The 20,839-nt window shown below is 34.2% G+C and overlaps 1 protein-coding gene across 3 annotated transcripts in view; it reads left to right on the top strand.

Annotated features, from left to right (window-relative positions):
- MSH4 (mutS homolog 4) overlaps positions 1-20,839 on the top strand; it is an 83,059-nt gene that overhangs the window by 48,708 nt on the left and 13,512 nt on the right. For 2 of the 3 annotated variants that reach the window (XM_001918273.6, XM_023641838.2), the window contains exons 9-17: positions 3,524-3,598; positions 6,355-6,419; positions 7,536-7,705; positions 10,098-10,234; positions 11,225-11,328; positions 12,407-12,531; positions 14,420-14,620; positions 16,192-16,310; positions 17,913-18,041. In XM_001918273.6, coding sequence (XP_001918308.3) covers positions 3,524-3,598; positions 6,355-6,419; positions 7,536-7,705; positions 10,098-10,234; positions 11,225-11,328; positions 12,407-12,531; positions 14,420-14,620; positions 16,192-16,310; positions 17,913-18,041 — 1,125 coding nt within the window. The remainder of the gene's footprint in view (positions 1-3,523; positions 3,599-6,354; positions 6,420-7,535; positions 7,706-10,097; positions 10,235-11,224; positions 11,329-12,406; positions 12,532-14,419; positions 14,621-16,191; positions 16,311-17,912; positions 18,042-20,839) is intronic. The other variant, XM_023641839.2, reaches the window with a different exon arrangement.

The following is a 20,839-nucleotide window of genomic DNA, read 5'->3' as shown; positions in this document are numbered from 1 at the left end:
TTGGCAACATTTAGTTCCTTGCAACTGTAGGATTCATAGTAGCTTCCTTCTTCAAAGCCAACAAGGTAGGGAGAGATTGGAGAGGGAGACAGAGAAAGAACAAACAGGGAGGAAATCATCAGTGATATACGAAGTTAGGAGAATGCCTGTGTGCCTGTAGTTGGAGAACGCCTCTACAGCAGGATTTCTCAACCTTGGCATTATTGACATTTGGGGCTGGATACTTCTTTTACTGTCCTGTGCATTCTAGGATGTTCAGCAGCAACCTTGACTTCTACCCACTCGATGCCAGTAGAATCTTCCCCGATTGTAACAACCAAAAATGTCTTCAGGCATTGCCAAAGTGAACATCCATGTAATGATCACACAAGAAAAGAAATAGATATTGCCAGTACTTCAAAAGCTCCCCTTCTGCCCCGTCCTATTCATTATTCTCTACTTCCCTCCAAAAAGAAATCACTTTTTTAGTTATCACTTTCTTGTTTTTCTTTATAATTTAGTTTTACTTGTTCTTTTTAATACTTTACATGTCAGGAATCATTCAGTGTATATTTTTTATACCTCACTTCTTCTAGCCAACATTATGTTTGTGAGATTTAATCGTGTTGTTGCATGTAGCTGTAGCTCATTTGTTTCCATTTCTGTATAATATTCCACTGTATGAATATGCTGTTACTCATTTCACTGTTGTTGGCCTTTTGAGTTGTTGACACTTTTTGACAATTAAAAATAATACTGCTAAACAATTTTATACCTGTTTCTTACTACAATTGTATACATAATTTTATTTGGTACATAATTAGAAGTGGAATTTCTGAGTCATAGGGTATGCATATCTCCAACTTTAGTAGATAATGACAAAATGTTTGCCAAAATATTTTTCAAAACAGTTGTACTGATTTACACTCCTATCAGCAGTATATGAGAATTCCCATTGCTCTTCCCCAAAACCTGTTATAGTCAGTTTAAAAATTTTAGCCATAGTGGTTGGTAGATAGTGGTATTTCATTGTGATTTTAATTTGCGTTTTCCTGTTAATGAGATTGAACACCTTTTCATCTGTATGTTGACCATTTGAATATCTTCTTTTGTGAAAGTCTTGTTCAACTCTCTTGCCCATTTTTCCATTGGATTATCTTCTTTTTTATTTGTAGAGCTTCTTTTCATGTAAGCCGTTTGTTGGTTCTGTGTATTGCAAATAATTTTTTCCTCTGTGTAGTTGGCTTTCTTACTTAGTATTGTGGCATAGATTCTGTTGGTGTGCCACCCACATCGCCTTAGCATTTGCTTTTGTACAGGGAAGGCTTCTTTCTGCAAGCAGCTGAAACTCAGTACCTCAGGGCTTTCTCTGGCTACAGGAGAGACCAGAGAGTAATCAGGAGTTGTTGCCCTAGCAATAGGTCTTAACCAATACTGAATAGGAGTTGATGAATAAATACCCCGTTTCCCTTACCTTTGGAAATAGCTTCCAAAGCTTACTCTACACCATCTCTGAGAGGTCTCCAGCGGGACTGAGCCACAGTACCATGCAGTGGTAACCTGATCATCAGTGCATCCTGTATTACTGTCCTTGACCTCTCTTCTTACTTTCCTACTCCCTTGCCTGTGCTTATTGGAATTACTTTTCAAGTAAATTATTTGCCTTCAAATTCTAGTTTCTCAAAGTTGGCTTTTGGAGAACCTTTCCTGGGTCAGTGGTGGCTTTTGATGAATAGAAATTCCTAATTTAAGTTTAGTGTAGTTTACGTTTTTCCTTTATAGTGTTTGTTGTATCCTGCTTAATCAGTCTTTACCTACCCCAATGTCTTGATTGTACCCATGGGATTTTAATTTGTGAAAGTGACTGAGTGATGACATGGAGAGGTTACTGCCATTAAAAGAAGATTTTTATTACTTACAATTCCTGAGAGTAAGGAGCACAGCACAAAGGATCATGGGGAAGAACCAGAGTTGGTCAGGAGGTGGAAGGAATGAAAGGAAAACATTGCAAAAGCCTTTATTACTACAATAGCAGGAAGTTGTTAGGTGGGAACATCTCCTGTTAGGTAGGAAGCAAAACACATGTTGGAGTTTGTGGTTGGAGGGATTGTAATATAGTCTTTGTGCACCAGCTAAAGCCAGACCATGGGGGAGATGTAAACAACTTTGGCCATTCGTTTGGCCCTGTGATTAATGGATGCCAAATAATCAATTATGAAATTTATAAAAGTTGGTTAGAATACCCAAGGTAATGATGATATTCTTCTTTGTTATATTCTAGATGTTTTATTGTTTTACTTATTTAGATCTACAGTCCACCTGAAATTGATATTTGGATGTGGTGTGAGAAAGGGATCACGTTTCATTTTTTTCTTATATAGATTCATAATCGTATTGGCACCATTTATGGAAAAGACTGTCCTTTTCCCACTCCTCTGCAGTCAGTCTTTGTCATAAATCAAGTGTCCATATGTGACTGGGTATATTTCTAGACTCTTTATTCTGTTCCATTGGTCTCTCTGTCTGCCCTTATGCAGATACCACAGTGTCTTAATTTAACTTTAGTATACGTTGGTATTTGTTAGAATTGGTCCTTCCACCTTGTTCTTCTTCAAGATTATCTTGGCCATTTTTGGAAGATGTTCTCCTTTGGTAATAGCGATGATACTTGTCTTCTGTTTGGTGAATTTTACTTATTTTTAATCTTCCAGTTAGTTTCAGAGATCCATTGTAAGAGAGCATGAGATAATTTGTTTTAGGGCTAACAACATTCATTTTGGTGTTTTTCCTAAATTGACCCATATAGTGACAGAACAGTCCAGATATTGTACAATGGGGGTATAGATTAGGGGGCTTCAAAAAGAACCAGTGCCATATGGAATACATAATGTCATAATTGTAATATGCTACAACTCCTTGTCAGTATTGGTAAATTACTCCATCCAAAGATCATCCTCATTTCCCCAGGTTTAGTACCAGTGCTCGGCTCTAGAGATAGTACAATTTAACTTATCAAAGGGTTATTTATAAAATTTAGAATGTTGATGTTGCTTTATTTTGAAAAACTAATTAATTTGTACCACTGGAATTATGAAAATTGTTTTACTTGCACAAACAGGAACCAATGAGGGAAATTTGTGTTATTCTGTAACTATCTGGGATATTCAGTTGCAGCTTTTCAAATAGCATCTATCCACAAATATCCTTTGTGCCTTTTGCAATTCATCTTAGTTTTTTGGTGCTGCTCAGGATTGAACTGTATCTCCTGTCACTACTGTGGGTTAAGCTGTACTCAAAGGGCTGAAATAGAAATGAAATTTGGATACGATGAGGTGAACTCTTTTCATTGTCAGACTTTCAGGAGACTAATGCATTAGTCTTACTATGATGGGGCAGTAATTTCCAACCATTGATTAGGCTGGCATCCTAGCTAGGTTGATATGTAAAAATGTACGGAATATGATAAGCATAAAATCTTTAAGAGGAAAACCCATTCTTGTATTAAATATTTATGGTTTCCACATTTGTATTTTTTTCTTAATAGGTTAATGTAGCTGAATCAAAGATAACAAATTTAATATACCTAAAACATACCTTGGAACTTGTAGATCCTTTAAAGGTAATTTACATGTTTGTATGTCTTCCAAAACGTGTCTAGCATCAGTTTTTTTTAACTTTTTATTTTGAAGAAATTTAAGACTTAGAGAAAGTTGCAAGAATGAGTGAATTCCCATATTCTTTCTCTTTATACACACAGCACACAGACACGTTATTATCCTTATTATTACTCTTACTGAATCGTTTGAGAATAAGTTGCAGTACCTAAATGCTAAAGTATATATCTCCTAAGAATAAGCATGTTCTCTTACATAACCACAATATAATTATAAAATTCAGAATATTTAACATGGTATAATACTATTATATAATGTATAGTCCATATTCAAATTTTTCCAGTTGTCTTAATGATGTTCTTTATGGATTTATTTTTTCTTGATACAGGGTCTAGTCCAGGACCACGCATTGTGTTTAATGTTATATTTCTTCATATTCCTTTAAACTGAAAAGTTTCTCAGTTTTTCTTTGTCTTTCATGATATTGACATCTCGAAGAGTAAGGATCTGTTGTTTTAGAGGATATTCCTCAATTTGTGTGATTTTTTTTCTCATGATTAATTTCAGTTTATGCGTATTTGGCAGTAATACTCTATGAGCAATGTTGTATCTTTCTCAGTACAGCACATCAGTAGGCATATGATATCATTTCCCTGTTCGAGTGCTAACATCTGTTGCCAGTCTTTTTTTTTTTCCTTCTTCTCCCCACAGTCCCCCAGTACATAGTTCTGTATTCTAGTTGCAGGTCCTTCTGGTTGTGCTGATCAATTTCTTCACTGTAAAGTTATAAGTAATCTGTAGAGGGATACTTTGAGAGTGTATAAATATCCTGTTTCTCATCAAACTTTCATCCATTGATTTTAGTATTTCTTGATGAGTCTCACTTGAAGTACTTGTTACTCTGATGGTTACAAATGGGTGATTTTCTCTTCAATTTTTAAATACTCTCCTGTGCAAAACATTTTTTAAATTAAAGTGACACAAAAGAACTGCTTTTTAACATGAAAAATGTGGAAGAATTTTGTTGTAGAGTTCATTCTAATAAATATATACAATGAAAGCAATTTGGCAAAAGTGTTGTCTTTTTTAGAATAAAAGAAGTATAATAAACCTTCCCCCTAAATTGATAGATTTGATGAAACACAAATATCAAACTTTGATATGTCAAAGGCAAGGTAAAAGCCAAAGAAAGTAAAAATTTATAACAAATGACAGACAAATATTAATTTCTGACATCATAAAACTTGTGTAATTTCATAAGAAAATACTGAAATGCCAGTGGAAATATGGAAAATGACCACAAAACGAGAAATCAAAGTGATTAATAAATCCAACAAAAATGTTCAACCTCAGCATTAGTCAAAGAAATGCAAATTAAAAATCATAGTTTTTATCTATTAAAAAAGCAGTTTTTTTGCTTAATGGATGCAACTTACTGCTAATGAGAGAACAGTGAGACAGGCAACCTCTTAGACAACTGGTAGGAGTACAAATTGTACATACTTTATAGGAGAGTTTTGCAATTTATATCATTCTACTTCTAGAAATCTGTCTGAAAGAACTAGTAAGAAATGTTGATCAAAATTTATGCCCATTGATGGTCATTGCAGCTTTATTTATATTAGTGAGAAATTATAAGTAGCACAGAACTCCAATAATTAGAGAAAGAGACTATTTTCCTTAGGGTGGATTTTTTTTTTTTTTTAAGGAAGATTGGCCCTGAGCTAATATCTGTTGCCAATCTGCCTCTTTTTGCTTGATGAAGATCATCCCTGAGCTAACATCCATGCCAGTATTCCTCTATTTTATATTTGAGGTGCTACCACAGCATGGCTTGATGAGCAGTGTGTCGGTCTGCACCTGGGATCCCAACTCTCAAACCCTGGTCCACCAAAGTGGAATGTACAAACTTAACCACTATGCCACTGGGCCAGCCCCCTCCACAGAGTGGAATATTATGCATTATTTTTTGCTGTGGAAAGTTTCTAATGCTTATGATATAGTATTAAGCAGGGGAGAAAAAGCATACAATGATACAAAATCTTTGATTTAAAGAAGTGACAGGAAATATGCCATAATATTTAGAGTATTTATCTTTGGAAGGGTGGTAGAAATATGAGTGATTTAAAAGTTTTTATGTTTTTGTGAATTTTCTAGTTTTTATCAATATGTAAATATTTTTCTATTCATAAGCAAAAAGTGTTCTTATTGCCATTGTCTCATAGCAAACTAAACTAGGAGGTAAAATCAGGTTAACTACGTTTTCTCCTCCTCTTTTATGTTTATTCAAATAGTGACCACTCATAGTTTCCATTAAGCAAAATAAAATCCCTACTTTTGCCATGTAAGAATGGAGAAATTGCTCTATTTATAAATAACAAAGCACTTTTTAAAGGTATATTTAATCCAAATTTTGGAATGATATGTAGAGTACTCTAGATGTACAATGATAGCTATTTAAGTACCTATCTCTAATAAGTAGTTGAATGTTAACAGTTAGTTGAGAGACAAGAAAAATAAAAGTCATAATAGTAAAGCACTGGATGCCACTTACTAGCCATGTGCTCTTTATTGGGAAAATGGGAAAGATACCATCTGTCCTCACGTAAATACCTAAAATACTTTTTATGAGTATATAAATGAGAAGATGAGGCAAGAAAGCACTTGCTAAACTGTAAAGTATTAAACAAATGTAAAAGGCTATATTTGAATAATGTCATAATTTATTATCCTTAACTATCTTTATTTTATTCTTTAATAGATTGCTCTGAAGAACTGTGACACACCTTTATTAAGAGCTTACTACGGTTCCTTGGAAGATAAGAGGTCTTTGTCACTCAACTGTTAATAAAATATCAGATTATTCCTTTCTTCCTGAGCATAACTGATTTTAAGCACTCTAATTGTATTCTATAGAACAATTACTTGAGCCTTAGTTAATAGAAGCTTTAAACTATTTCAGACTTATAATTATGCATTTCATCTTATAAATACCAATAAATAGGGTAACAGCACATTGAGTATTTGTGTTAATGGACAATTAAAATAGCATTAAAAATTGAAATCATATGCAATTTTAATACTTCTTTTTTAGCCATTCTCCATGGAAAGACTTGCAAATATAAAAATATATTCTTCTCTTTTGTTAAATCATGAAGGGCCTAATGTAACCAAAAAATAGTATATATGAATACTGAATAAGACCTAAATACAGTTTAATTTTAATATTTGTTTTTAGCAGTGGCACCTTGGTTCTTGGCCAAAAAGTCTTGTGGTACTTAAGAACTGTTATTTTATTGATTCAAGATTCACACCTTGTATGAGGCCACAAATTAAGGTTAATAATAAAAAAAGACTAATTACAAATAAAATATAGAACAGAATAAAACGAAAGTATAGAAAAATAGGTGTTTCCAGACTTCTGGTTTCGTGATCACTGCACTAATCACTGCTAATTGTGAGGTCCTTGTTGCACTGTTTCACCATCTGTGTTTAGTCTCCTTACCCCACCTGAGGGCAAGGACCATGTGTTAATCCTTCCTTGAATCCTTGCACCTAACACAGTGATTGACACATGGGATAAGAAAATGTTTATTGAGTCAATGAGCATGAAGCCAGCATTCTTATAACAGGTCTTCAAGGATATATTTTATACTCACAGGCACAGTCAGTATGTATAACTTCAGGTATCTGTTTATTAGCAGTTGTAAAATTCTTCTTGATGGCCTCATGTTGGTTTAGGAAACTAGTCCTGGCTGACAAAATAATTTATGATTGACATCATCACAGTTCTAACCTATGTAAATTTACATTGCTTAATTATGTATTTTCAAAATAATTTTTACCAATGATTTCAAGAAAATATGCTATTTCCTATCAATAACTATGATGAATTACGAATTAAAATAACTTTGATTTATTGCCTATAATCTTCTTTTTTAGGTTTGGAATTATCCTTGAAAAGATTAAAACAGTAATTAATGATGATGCAAGATACATGAAAGGATGCTTGAACATGAGGACACAGAAGTGCTATGCAGTGAGATCTAACATAAATGAATTTCTTGACATCGCTAGAAGAACATATACAGAGATTGTGGATGACATAGCAGGTAATTTAATGACTTGAACATATTTTCTGGTTTTTAGAAATAAACTTTTTTAGGACATTCTGTGCTTTTTTGCTGGTGATAACTAGCCATGTGTATTTTAAATTTTTTTGTTAGCAAAACAGATAAAGTTGGACTGGCCTGGTGGCATAGTGGTTAAGTTCATGCACTCCACTTTGGTGGCCTGGGGTTCGTGGGTTCCAATCCCGGGTGCAGACCTACACACTGCTCATCAAGCCATGTTGTGGTGGCATCCCACATACAAAGTAGAGGTGGATTGGCACAGATGTTAGCTCAGGGACAAACTTCCTCACCAAAAAGAAAAAACAACGAGATAAAGTTAACATATATTATCATTTAAAGAAACTTAAAAAAAAATAAAGATCTCAGAGTGTTATAATATGTCTGTTCTTTTTTCCAAACTTAAATATAGTTATGTTCATATAACATTGTGTATAAATTACATGAAAAATGCAGGCTATCAGTACTAAAGAGTTTCACTGGAGGGAGAGGGATCATTTTTGTCTAGTAGAGGTGGCGTTTGAGCCAGTACAGTAATTCATTTAACAAATATTGAGCTCCTAGTAAATGTGGACACTGTTCTAGGTACTGAAAATACGTAGTGATCAAGACAAAGTCCCTGTCCTCGTGGAGCTTATGTTATAGTAGGGGAGACAGACAATAAAGACACAAAGACACACACATGTGTATGTATATCAATGTTGATATATATCAATCACATATATCACATAATTTCATATGGACATAAGATATGAAGAAAACTGTTGCAGGCTGGAGGGGTCAGGAGGGACTGGGTGTGGAGGCAGAGAGGATGGGAGTGTTTTTAGTAGATAAAATAGCCTAGAAAGGAATTCCACCCATTGGCAGTGGTATAAACCTCAGCACAAAGGCACAAAGAAACCTCAAAGCATGAGTGAGAAAATTTGCTAGGATAGAACAGAGGTTTTCCCTTACAGAACTTGTAAGAGATAAGATCAAAGATGTAGACTGGGATCCAGAATTTAGTCTTTGAAGGCCAGGAGTTTGGGTTTTTCCCAAGGAGAATGAAGAGGCATTGAGATGTTTTTGCTGTCTGTAGTGAAACTGATCAAGAAGATATGTTGAATTAATTTGAGTGGAACAATGGAGACAGGGAGACCATTTTAAACTATTACAAGTTAACAGTGTTATTTAGGGTGATAGCAGTGTATATGAGAAAAGAGAAATGCAAAAGATGGAGGAAGAATTGGTAAGAGTTGGTAATTGAGTAGATATATGTGGCCATGATGAAGGAAAATGTAGCCGTTGGTGCTAATTGAGATTTGTTTAGTGCGTTAATGCTCATCAAGTAAAAAATATAAATTGAGAACTCTGTGGTCAATTTGAGGTTGATAGATTTGGATTTTCCAGGAATTTTATCTAATGAGTCATATATTTCCTTTTTTGAATATTTTATTTTTAAAATGTGTTTTGTAGAGGGAATTTCTTATTCTGAATTAATGATTACAATAATTTCTGTGATGATTCGTTTTCGAAGAATCATCTGTTTCTTCCTTTTCAAAAAAGTAGAATGAATAACAAACTGATATTCCTAATACAGAGAGTATAAAATAGTATGGGCTTCATTTATTTATTTATTTTTTACTTTTATTATTATGTTTTGCTGAGGAAGGTTAGCCCTGAGCTAACATCTGTGCCTGTCTTCCTCTATTTTATATGTGGGTCACTGCCACAGCATGGCTGACGAATGGTGTATGTCCGTGCCCAGGATCCAAACCTGTGAACTGAGGCCACTGAAGTGGAGCACGCCAAACTTAACCACTAGGCCATGGCACTGGTCCCTTGGCTTTATTTTTTAATTTTAATTTTTACAGTTTCTTTTATTTTCAAAATACCTATCAGAATGACTACCTTTCTACTACAATCTTTTTTTCTTAAAAGAATACTTAACCGTATATTTTAGACATTAAAAATCTTTAGAGGGGCCAGTCCAGTGTCGTAATGGTTAAGCTTGTATGCTCTGCTTTGGTGGCGTGGGGTTTGCAGGTTCAGATCCTGAGTGTGGACGTATACATGGCTCGTCAAGCTGTGCTGTGGTGGCATTCCAGGTACAAAGTAGAGGAAGATTGGCCTGGATGTTAGCTCAGGGACACTCTTCCTCAAGCAAAAAGAGGAAGATGGGCAACAGATGTTAGCTCAGGACCATTCTTGCTCACCAAAAAACTAACAAAAAAGAGAAAAATTAAATCTGTGGAGATTAAAAGAGTAACAAGACCTTCCTATTTATATGTAAAATAACAAGAAAAAAATCTTGTGATTTTTTAAAATAGAAAGCATGATTTTCTCATTGAAATTTTTTTGTTTTCTTTTTGTTTTTCTTATTTCTGGTCACTAGGAATGATATCGCAGCTTGCAGAAAAATATAGTCTTCCTTTAAGAACAAGTTTTAGCTCTGCTCGAGGATTTTTCATCCAGATGACTACAGATTGTACAGCCCTACCTGATGATCAGCTTCCTTCAGAGTTTATTAAGGTTCATTCTAGAGTTTTGGTTAGGAAATTATTGTTTCTGATTTTACAGAATTACATTTACATTCTTCAGGCACTCCTTGAGTTTTACATGCCAAATTTCTGAATGTTCTGTATATGTATTGCTTCTCCTATTCCTAACCACCCACCTAACAGCTATACTAATCTGGGTGATTTAGAAGCTTTTTTTTTTTTTTTGAAATATTAAGCACAGTGCTTCCCACAGTTCTGGAAGCTCGGTATGTGTAAAAAAGGAAAATAAAGTCTAAAAGATGAAAGAAATTTGGAAAATACTGCGCCATCTCCTGTGTTAGGTACTTCTCAATACACATTTGCCTATTAAAGGTTTAAAAGTCCTGAAGTAAAAAAATCCGCTTAACCATTGTAATCCAATATTGCCAAACAGTTGGACCAGGGAAATATTTTTTCCTATGTACATATTAACTCCTCCACAATATACCAGTTTGGGAAAGTCTAACCCATCCTAATCTTTGCTTTCTCTGCTCCAAGGTGGTACTTTTTGATAAAAACATGCCATTTAACTTTCAGAGTTTTAAAACCTATACTGTATACCAAGTAATGAAGGATGGATGAAGTAAAAAATGGGTGGAGACTTAGTAATGGGGTTAGATTGAGTGAGGTTCAGATATGGGGTAAGGGTTAAGACAAGGGTCAGAGGTGGAGTGAGGATTAGTGATATTTATCATGCATATTACTTGGTAATAAGATATTGTGTTTTAACATTTCTATATGGCCATTTTAAGACCTGTAAAAATAGTCATGTCAGATGAACCAGGGTAAAAAATTCTGCTTTAACCTTAGAAGTGATCTTCCTTTTCTCTTTCACTAACATTATTCAGGACTTTGTGATACTGTATTTCAGAAATTAAAGTGATTAACCTAAATACCTATATTTCTATTCTTTAAAATTTGTGTGTTTTACTTCATAGGAGGGTACACATATCTTGACATTTGTTTTGTAATTTCCCAGCAGATTTCTAAAGTGAAAAATTCTTATAGCTTTACATCAGCAGATTTAATTAAAATGAATGAAAGATGCCAAGAGTCTTTGAGAGAAATCTATCACATGACTTACATGTAAGAACATTTGAAATTTTTGAATATTGAATTAAATTGGTTTAATTTGAGGCACAATAATAAATTTCATTAATTGACTTTTTGTCTGATTGCAGAAAAATGTAAAATTATGAGTGTTAGTAATGAAAGAACATTTCCTGGAAGAACAGTTAAAACTTTTAGTCTGTCATTGTGATTGGGATCAGTGAACCTCACAGAAGATTCAGGGCAAATCTAATTGCAAAAAACCCCATTATAACTAATACTTCTATAGTATGCATTCCACCATGATGTAGAACTTGGTACATCATGGGCTTATCTTGGGCTTCATTCCGTTTATTCTTTTTCTATGGTATGTAACCTCAACTTCTCATGCCTTAATACTTACATAGCGACATCACAATAGTGCCCAGTCTTTTGCTGTTCATGAAACAGCAGCAGTTCAGCTAGAAATAAGAAATAGAACACTCAGAGTTGGTGAGCTGAGATGATAAAGAGAAATGTTGGGCTTTCAAAGCAATTTCAGGGTATGGACCACAAAGATTAGAAGATACCGTAAGTTTTGGGAACATATTTATCCTTGTAAAGGAAAAGCTTTTATATTATGTCACAATATGATAACTCTAGACATAAAAGCTTAAATAATTATGTTGTTAGGATATATGTGTGTTTGTGAGAGAGAGAGAATGAGTGAGGGAAAAATAATAATAGCTTTTGTGTTGAACTTAACATCTGCTAAAAGACAAAATTATTAGCAGCTGGGATCTGCTGAAGTGTAGTGAAGGCTTGATTTGACCCATATACAAATATTTTATAAAAAAATTTATTTTATTAATATTTAATCAAAGCAGTCATTTCATAAACATGGTGTTAACACACCAGAAGATAGATTATTTGCTAATAAGTAGCTGTGACCTTGAGTGTGAACTTCAATTTCATCTCTAAAATGAGACAATAGAACGATGGACTTTATCTGTAGTGTACAACTCAACTTTGAGTGTTATTTTAGCTCAGGCACTGAATTTAATATTGTTTTACAATTGCACTCTATGTTTCTCTTTAAAAATCATTACTTGTCATACTAAACATGTACTTTCAGGATAGTGTGCAAACTGCTCAGTGAGATTTATGAACATATTCATTGCTTATATAAACTATCTGACACTGTGTCGATGCTGGATATGCTACTGTCATTTGCTCATGCCTGCACTCTTTCTGACTATGGTAAGTTGCTTTCTTTGGAATAAATATGTTACATACTGAAATTTTTATTCCATTCAAGCAATTTTATATAACAATTATGAATATTTTACATTTTTTATGTGAAATATAGTTTCTTGCCTTTGGTCCTGGACTAAGACTCAAAATAGAGAAAGTAAAATTACCTTTAAAATTTTCTTTTAAAAGTAAAAAAATTATGTACTGAGAAATTGACAAATCAGAAGGAAAAACTGCAAGAAAGTTTAAAGGTTCCCCAAATAAGAAAGACTGCAGAGCTGTCTCCTTGGTGAAAATGACAATGATCCAAATTTATAAAGTTCAAATGTGAAAACTCATTAGAAGCAGTATGATACTAATACTAATAGATACAAGAGAAATGAGCCTCTAAAGTGAGCATTTTCTAAACTAGCTCCTTAGATGTGAGCATCCCAAGATCAGGAATTATATCATTTATTTTCATATCCCAAGTCTGTACACAGGCCTTGATTATAAATGTTAAGTAATTTTCTAATGTTAAATGAATACTTCAAGTTAGCCCCTTGAAATTTCTTATCCTACTTATCAGCAATAACCATACTCCAGTATGCAAATTTACAGAACTAGTATGTGAATAATTAAGGTTGAATAATTGTGGGATTAATAACATTAAAATTTCTAGTTAAAATCAGCTGTAATGTTTCCAAATATTATGTTCATTTATTTTTATAATGAGAAATAACTATCTTACAAAGATTTTTTTTCATATTTCCATATTTAGTATGGAAATTTTAACTTTTTCAATTGGTATTTTATAGACCAAAGCTTTTCAATCTTTTATATCTCCTTTGGGGTCAGAACCTTATTTTAGGGATCAATTATTTTCATAGTAGTTTGTTTTTTTATTAGTTTTTTGTTTGCGTGGGTGAAGAAGATTGTCCCTGAACTGACATCTATGCCAGTCTTCCTCTATTTTGTATGTGGGATGCTGCCACAGCATGGCTTGATGAGCAGTGTGTAGGTCCATGCCTGGGATCCGAACCTGCGAATGCCAACCCCTAAAGTGGAGCACATGAACTTAACCACTATGCCACCAGGCCAGCTCCAGCAGTAGTTACAACTATTAAAAGTTTGATGTTGCTCCAATTTAATTTGAGAGGGACCATCCTGAAACTCTAAACCTATAAATAATGAATTTTTGCTGTTAAAAATGATTTTAAAATAGTTTAAAATTTTTCTTCTAATCAACATTTTATAATGAATGCTTTCAAGTTACCCATGTGTTTCATCTAGAGGCATGTAGCATTTTAATTTTTGCTGGTCCTCCCACCTTTTTACTCCTCCCTTCACCTCAGGAAGTATCCATAGAGACCTGATCATTCTTTATTTCTATAAATTAACATTATCTTTTGTGTCTGGTTTTTCTATCCTCTAGTTTTTTTTTAGACAAAGTTTCTGTGAAATTTTGGACATAAAGTTATTTTTTTATTTGGTTTTACTGTATAGTCATACCTCATTTGAAAAGCTAAGTATGCCAAATTTGAAATAATCCTTAAGGTGGGGATTAAGTCAGCATGCAATTTTGGAGTACTGGTAATTAATTATTTTAAAAGTATTATTAATGGCTATTTGATTTTTTCTAATCTATACATATCTGAAAATGTTATGAACTGTTTTGGAGCCCAAGAGAATCACAGAGAACTAAACCCTAGATTTCTCTGCAAGTGAATAAAAGTTGTGATGGTGATTAGAGTGCGTCAATGATAATTTAGAGGATTTGGGATAAAATAATACCTTACTGTTATTGTTCCAAATTGACCCTCGTGAGATCATTAAGGTATACACAATATGTGCACACCCCAAGAATTTTAAATATAAATATATTAATTTTTCAAAACCATTCTATTTTTTTTAGTTCGGCCAGAATTTACTGATACTTTAGCAATCAAACAGGGATGGCATCCTATTCTTGAAAAAATATCTGTGGAAAAACCTGTTGCCAACAATACTTATATTACAGAAGGGAGTAATTTTTTGATCATAACTGGACCAAATATGAGTGGGAAATCCACATACTTAAAACAGATTGCTCTTTGTCAGATTATGGCCCAGATTGGTAAGTTATAGCTTTACTTTATAGTTACCAATTCTGCTCCCCATTTAAAATGTTTTGTGCCTGATATTTTAGATCTAGTTGCTTAATTAACCCAAGAAGCAGTTGGAGTAGATTTTCTTACCTAAAAAGTGTAGTAGTGTCTAGTATGTAGACCATAACTTGTACTATTTGGTATTTATTAAGTTCCATCCAATTTGCATTGCATTGTAGTAAAAAATTTGTGGGATATAACAGAAGTAGAAACATTCTTACTATAACTATTAATGTTGTATCAATTATTCCTAAACTGAATCGTATAATTCTCTCAGATTCGAAACCAAACTTCATTGTGAGAAAAAGTGAAATAAGTAGGATAAGCTGCTGCCTTTTATAACCTATGTAAGATTTTTCCAAAACTATGACATTGGGCAGAGAAACATTTCCCTTACTTAATTTAAGGGGTACCAATACCTTGGCAACAGCAATGGATATATTATACACACGTTTGCAGACACACACATATAAATGCCTGTCACTGGCCCAACAGTGTCACATATTTCTTGGTGTAGAGACACAACTTGCCTCTTATCTCTGAAAACTGGGTTTCCCTGAGGACTATGTGAATCAGAGGTGAGATGGTTGATCCTAGTGCAGTAGTTCTTAACTGGGGAGATCGTTACAATAACTATTGTTATTATTATTAATTTTATTTTTATTAGTGTCATCCTGACTTTTGCTTTCTTTTCCTGCTAGTCCTTGTTCCTCAGAGGTGCATCCTCTTCTTCATCTTTACCTTTGTTTTAAATCCTGGAATAGTCTGAAATTGTTTCTTTGCTCCCATTATTTCACCATTTTGTCTATACAGAGTTCAGTATACTTGAAACTTTCCCTATTCAACTATTTGTAGATTTTTATTTTCTTTGATTTTAGAATGCCTTTTATGTCCTGTTCTGTATAGCAGTAGGTACATTAATCAGATTGATTTGTTTTCAAAAGATGAATATTTTAGATTAGTTAGCCTGATAACTTCTTGGGCAGAAATAATCTTGTGGATGAAAATTCACCTTTTTTTAATTAAATGTTTTGCTTTCATTCTGATTGTGGGTATTTTTGTACATTTCTATTAATAGATATTGCCTAATATATCTTCTATAATGATTTTATCAACTTGAGCTTCATAAGCTCAGATGTTATGTTCATAAGCATTTTTTTCAGATTTTCATATTTTGAATGTTCTTTGTCATCTAACTATATTATTTAAAGTTTTTATCAAGTTTATAACATATCTTTCTAATGTATTTGAATATATACTATCTGATTTGAATTCCCAAATAACTTTTTACAATAGGTAGAGCAAGTGTTTCCATTTTAGATATGAGAAAGATGAGACTGGGAGAGTTTAAGTGCTGTCCAAAGTTATACAGCAAGTGATAGAGCTGGGGCCATGTCTTCTAACTCCATATCCAGTGATCTTTCTAGCACATCATCCTTAGAGAGGCTAGTAAATAATCTGAGTTGATGGAAAGTACAAAAACGTTAGTACTTATATTTTATAAAAGCATTTCAGGTTACTTTGACTTTATATTTTATAGGATCGTATGTTCCAGCAGAATATTCTTCCTTTAGAATTGCTGAACAGATTTTTACAAGAATCAGCACTGATGATGATATAGAAACAAATTCATCAACATTTATGAAGGAAATGAAAGAGGTACCCAAACTAAACTTTCTTACGTTAAAAACATATTAAATTCTTCCACCAATAGTCAATTATCATGTAAAAAAGTATTCTTATTCTGAAACATGTAGATGTGCTTATATTCCTCTACAAGAGCCAGAGGGCAGTCAAAGACAGCTTCCTAATTTCTGTCATATGTGGAAATGGAGTGAATGTTTTATTGAAAATTGCAGTTTTAAAGAAAAAGCTGGTGTTATTGAATGATAAAAACATGCTTTCATGTTTTTATATGAAACATATAAAAGACTTTTCAGAAAACGATGACCTGTTCAGGACCATTTTGCATAGTATCTATTGTTCCTGTTAGGCTTGATTTTAAGATAAAAGATCACTGTGTTAGAAGACTTTTAAAAATCATCCTCTTCTGTGCTCTTATAGAATTTTCACTTCCTGTATCAAAGTATGTATCATCACCTGTTTCTGATCTGAGCAAACATCAAGTAGGCTCGAAGGGCTAAAGGAATTTAGTATAGCTCTTGGGCTATTTTTAGTATGTAGGAATTATTGGATCACTATACAGTTGCTAATTTTCTGTAGATGGAGTGGGAATAAAATTATTTGCCCACAGCATATGACATTTATATAATTATTTAGTATGTATTGCATATCTATGGGAGAATGTAGCAATATACTACATGCTTGAGGTGTACTTTTAAATGGTACTGGCTCTCAAGAAGCTTAGTCCCATAGTAAGGTAAAATAGCCTTGAAGGTTACTATTGTGTCATGACATAATAAGGGCGGAACTCTATTTTCTTCTTCTTTTTTTTTGGTGAGGAAGATTGGCCCTGAGCTATTGTCTGTTGCCAATCCTCCTGTTTTTGCTGGGGAAGATTGGCCCTGAGCTAACATCTGTGCTAATCTTCCTCTATTTTGTATATGGGACACCACCACAGGGTGGCTTGATGAGCAGCGCATAGGTCTGTGCCTGGGATCTGGACCTGTGAACCCCAGGCCACCGAGGTGGAGTGCTCAAACTAAACCCCTATGTCACTGGGCCGGCCCCTGGAATTCTGTTAAGTTAATAATCTTCACTGGAGAAGGAGCATTTCTGTCAATTAAAGTCTTGTCTTTGTTGGGCATGGATTTAAATTTATATGTTTAACCAGGAATCAATGGATTTGGATGCTTTTTCCTAATTTTTCTTTCCATTTTTACTGGATGTGGAGATGTTAAAATAAATTTGAGAGATAGTCTTGAGTATTTTATGTCAACAATTGATTAGTCATTTATGGCAAAGAAAATGACTATCTTTGTGCTTTATTTAAACATTTAATTCATTGCTTTGTTTCATTTCACTGTATCTAAAACATTAATATTTTAGATAATGGTTGTTTACTCTATCTCATACACAAATGCATATGTCTATTTATATACATATCAGCTGTTCTATTGGAATCATTAGTCATGAGATTTTTAGAAAGAAAAGCAATGTGTTAGTTTCTGCTCAGCAGGATTTCTCTATAAAAATATATTTCAGATGAACTAATAAAGAGACTGGATTTCTCCTCATTTTTCTGTATGATAGTGACAGCTGTTTGGTTACAATGAATAATATTAAAATTATATTTTTCAGATAGCTTATATTCTACATAATGCTAATGACAAATCACTCATATTAATTGATGAACTTGGCAGAGGTACTAATACAGAAGAAGGTATTGGTATTTGTTATGCTGTTTGTGAACATCTGCTGAGCTTAAAGGTATTCTTCTCTATTTTAAGTATACTAATTTTGAGTCTTTTTTTGATGTATGCTTTATATATTTATCATGATTGGATTTTACAGGCACCTACAAATATCTCTTTAAACAATTTTAGGTAATAAAAACATACCATAGCATTTATATTTTTGTTACTTCATTTCTGATAGAAGCAGGAGCAGTTAGTATGATAGTCATGATGTAGACAAGGAAAGGAGGAAATCAAGAAATACTCGTAAAGTCAAAACTAGTCACTTGGCTTTGATTTGATCAAATTAAATAGCAAAACATGAAAGCATTTCAATAATTGTCTCCACATGTCATGACATTGACTGAGCTGTCACAACATGAAGTAGAACTGGGCATCTGAGATCACTTTATGGAATTATTTATTTTACTTGCCTAAGATTTCATTCTTTTAAAGAAAACGTTTTTTCACAATCAACTATGTAAAACAAACTATGATTTTTGCTCTATTATTAAGCTAATTTGTAAAATATCTTTTTAGATGATCACTGAAAGTATAGGAACAGATATGAAAAAACTTAAATAAAAATATTTTTCATATTTAAATTACCTTAAGACATCCCTAAAATGAGGTTCTTTACCTTAAATGAGAGTCCATAATGATTTACTATATAGAATGAGAAAAATCTTATTTTATACTTAAAGAAAAGTATGTGATAAATCAAAAGTAATGTTAATAGATAACATTAGTCTTTGTAATTCTGAATCTATGTCAGTTGAGCAGAGTTTCTCATATAAATAAGATGCATGTATTACTTGTTAGGCTTAAAAGCTAATTAGTGTCTATGATGATTAATTTTACATGTCAACTTGATTGTGCTATGGAGTACCCAGAGATCTAGTCAAACATTATTCTGGGTCTATCTGTGAGGGTGTTTCTGGATGAGATTGGTATTTGAATTGTTAGAATGAGTAAAGCAGACTGCTCTCCCTAATGTGGGTGGGCCCCATCCAGTCAGTTTTGAGTGGGGCCGAGTTGAAGTCCTGAGTAAAACTAAAAGGCTGACCCTGCTGGGAGTAAGAGGAGACTCCTCCTGCCTGATTGCCTTCAATCTGGGACATCAGTTCTTTCCTGCCTTTGAACTCAAACTGAAACATCAGCTCTTTCTGGGCCTTGAGGCTGCCAACATTTGGACTGGAACTACACCATCGGCTCTCCTGGTTCCCGGGCCTTTGGACTTGGACTGGAACTACACCATCAGCTGTCTTGGGTCTCCAGCTTGCTGATTGCAGATTTGGGGACTCGTCAGTCTCCATAACCACATGAGCCAATTCCTTATATTAAATCTCTACACACACACACACACACACACACCCCACACACCCATACACACATACACATATCCTATTAATTCTTTTTCTTTAGAGAACCCTAAATCAGACTTTTGTATCAAGAGTTGTTCTAGAGGAACAGAATTTTAAAGATAAATTGTCAAATTTGTTCTAGGGTTTCTGGAATTGACTCTCTAATCTAATTAGATTGAAAGATACTAATGATTCTATTTCCAGTAGTAAAGAAAGCACTGGTAGTCCATAGTGTGATCTGGCAATGGAAATACACAAATCACCATTCACCATTGGATACTCTTAATTATCCACTTATAAGCAGCACAGAGCTGGATGACTATGTGTATGATGTTTTCAAATATTTTTGGCAACCTAATGAATATAATGAGATGGGCTAGTTGCTCCTAATGTCACTGGACAAAAAGTGGGGAAAAAGGATGAGTTCTGGAATTCAAATCGCTGCGTAAATTACCTGAAAGCTTTGATGTGTGCCCTGAAGGAGACTCTTATCTTTTGTAGCCATAGACCTGAGATTACTGAAAATTAAACCCAGAATCTCATCCTGTGACTGGCTGAATTACAATGCAAGTTGAACTCCCAGCCATATAGTAGCAACTCTATTATTAAAGTGAAAGCACTGATTTGAGAAGGAATGGAGTTCTGAAAATTGGAATGGGGATATGTGAGAAGACTCTGATGAAGTTGGGGACATTGAGCCTCTAGATTCTGGTGAGCCTTCTTTGCCAGCGGAAGAGGCCTCTCTGCTCTCAGTGGGAGTGACTTCCCCATCCCATCTGAAGGAATTAACTCTGTGTTGCCTGAAGAAACTGTAATAGCCTGCCCTGAGACAGTTGCCATGTAATACAATGCTGATTCTCCTCAGGATCCATCTCTACCACTCTTTTTTGCTTCTAGACCTATATCTAGACTCAGGTCCCAGGAAGCCTTTAAAGGTGAAGTACAAAGTGTGGCCCATGAGGAGGTACAGTATACTTCAAAAGAACTACGTGAGTTTTCTAATTTATACAGCTGGAAATCTGGGGAACATGTGGAACTGGATATTAAGGATATAGGATAATGATGGAAGGAACATGAAGTTGGATCAGGCCAAATTTATTGATGTGGACTCACTAAGCAGAGATTTTGCATTTAATGTTGCAGGTCAGATGTTTGGTTGAACCAAAAAGTAGCCCACAGGGGCTGGCCCTGTGGCCGAGTGGTTAAGTTCGCGCGCTCCGCTGCAGGCGGCCCAGTGTTTCGTTGGTTCGAATCCTGGGCGCGGACATGGCATTGCTCGTCAGACCACGCTGAGGCAGTGTCCCACATGCCACAACTAGAAGAACCCACAACGAAGAATACACAACTATGTACCGGGGGGCTTTGGGGAGAAAAAGGAAAAAAAAAAAAAAAAAAAAGTAGCCCACAGTGAGTAAGTTGGAAATGCTGAACTTGCCTTGGTTTAATGTAGAAGAAAGGATTCAAAGAA

This window comes from Equus caballus, chromosome 5, assembly GCF_041296265.1.
Source record: "Equus caballus isolate H_3958 breed thoroughbred chromosome 5, TB-T2T, whole genome shotgun sequence".
Classification (NCBI taxonomy): domain Eukaryota; kingdom Metazoa; phylum Chordata; class Mammalia; order Perissodactyla; family Equidae; genus Equus; species Equus caballus.
The sequence above is the reverse complement of the archived record's forward strand: the minus strand, read 5'-3'. Positions and strand labels throughout refer to the sequence as shown.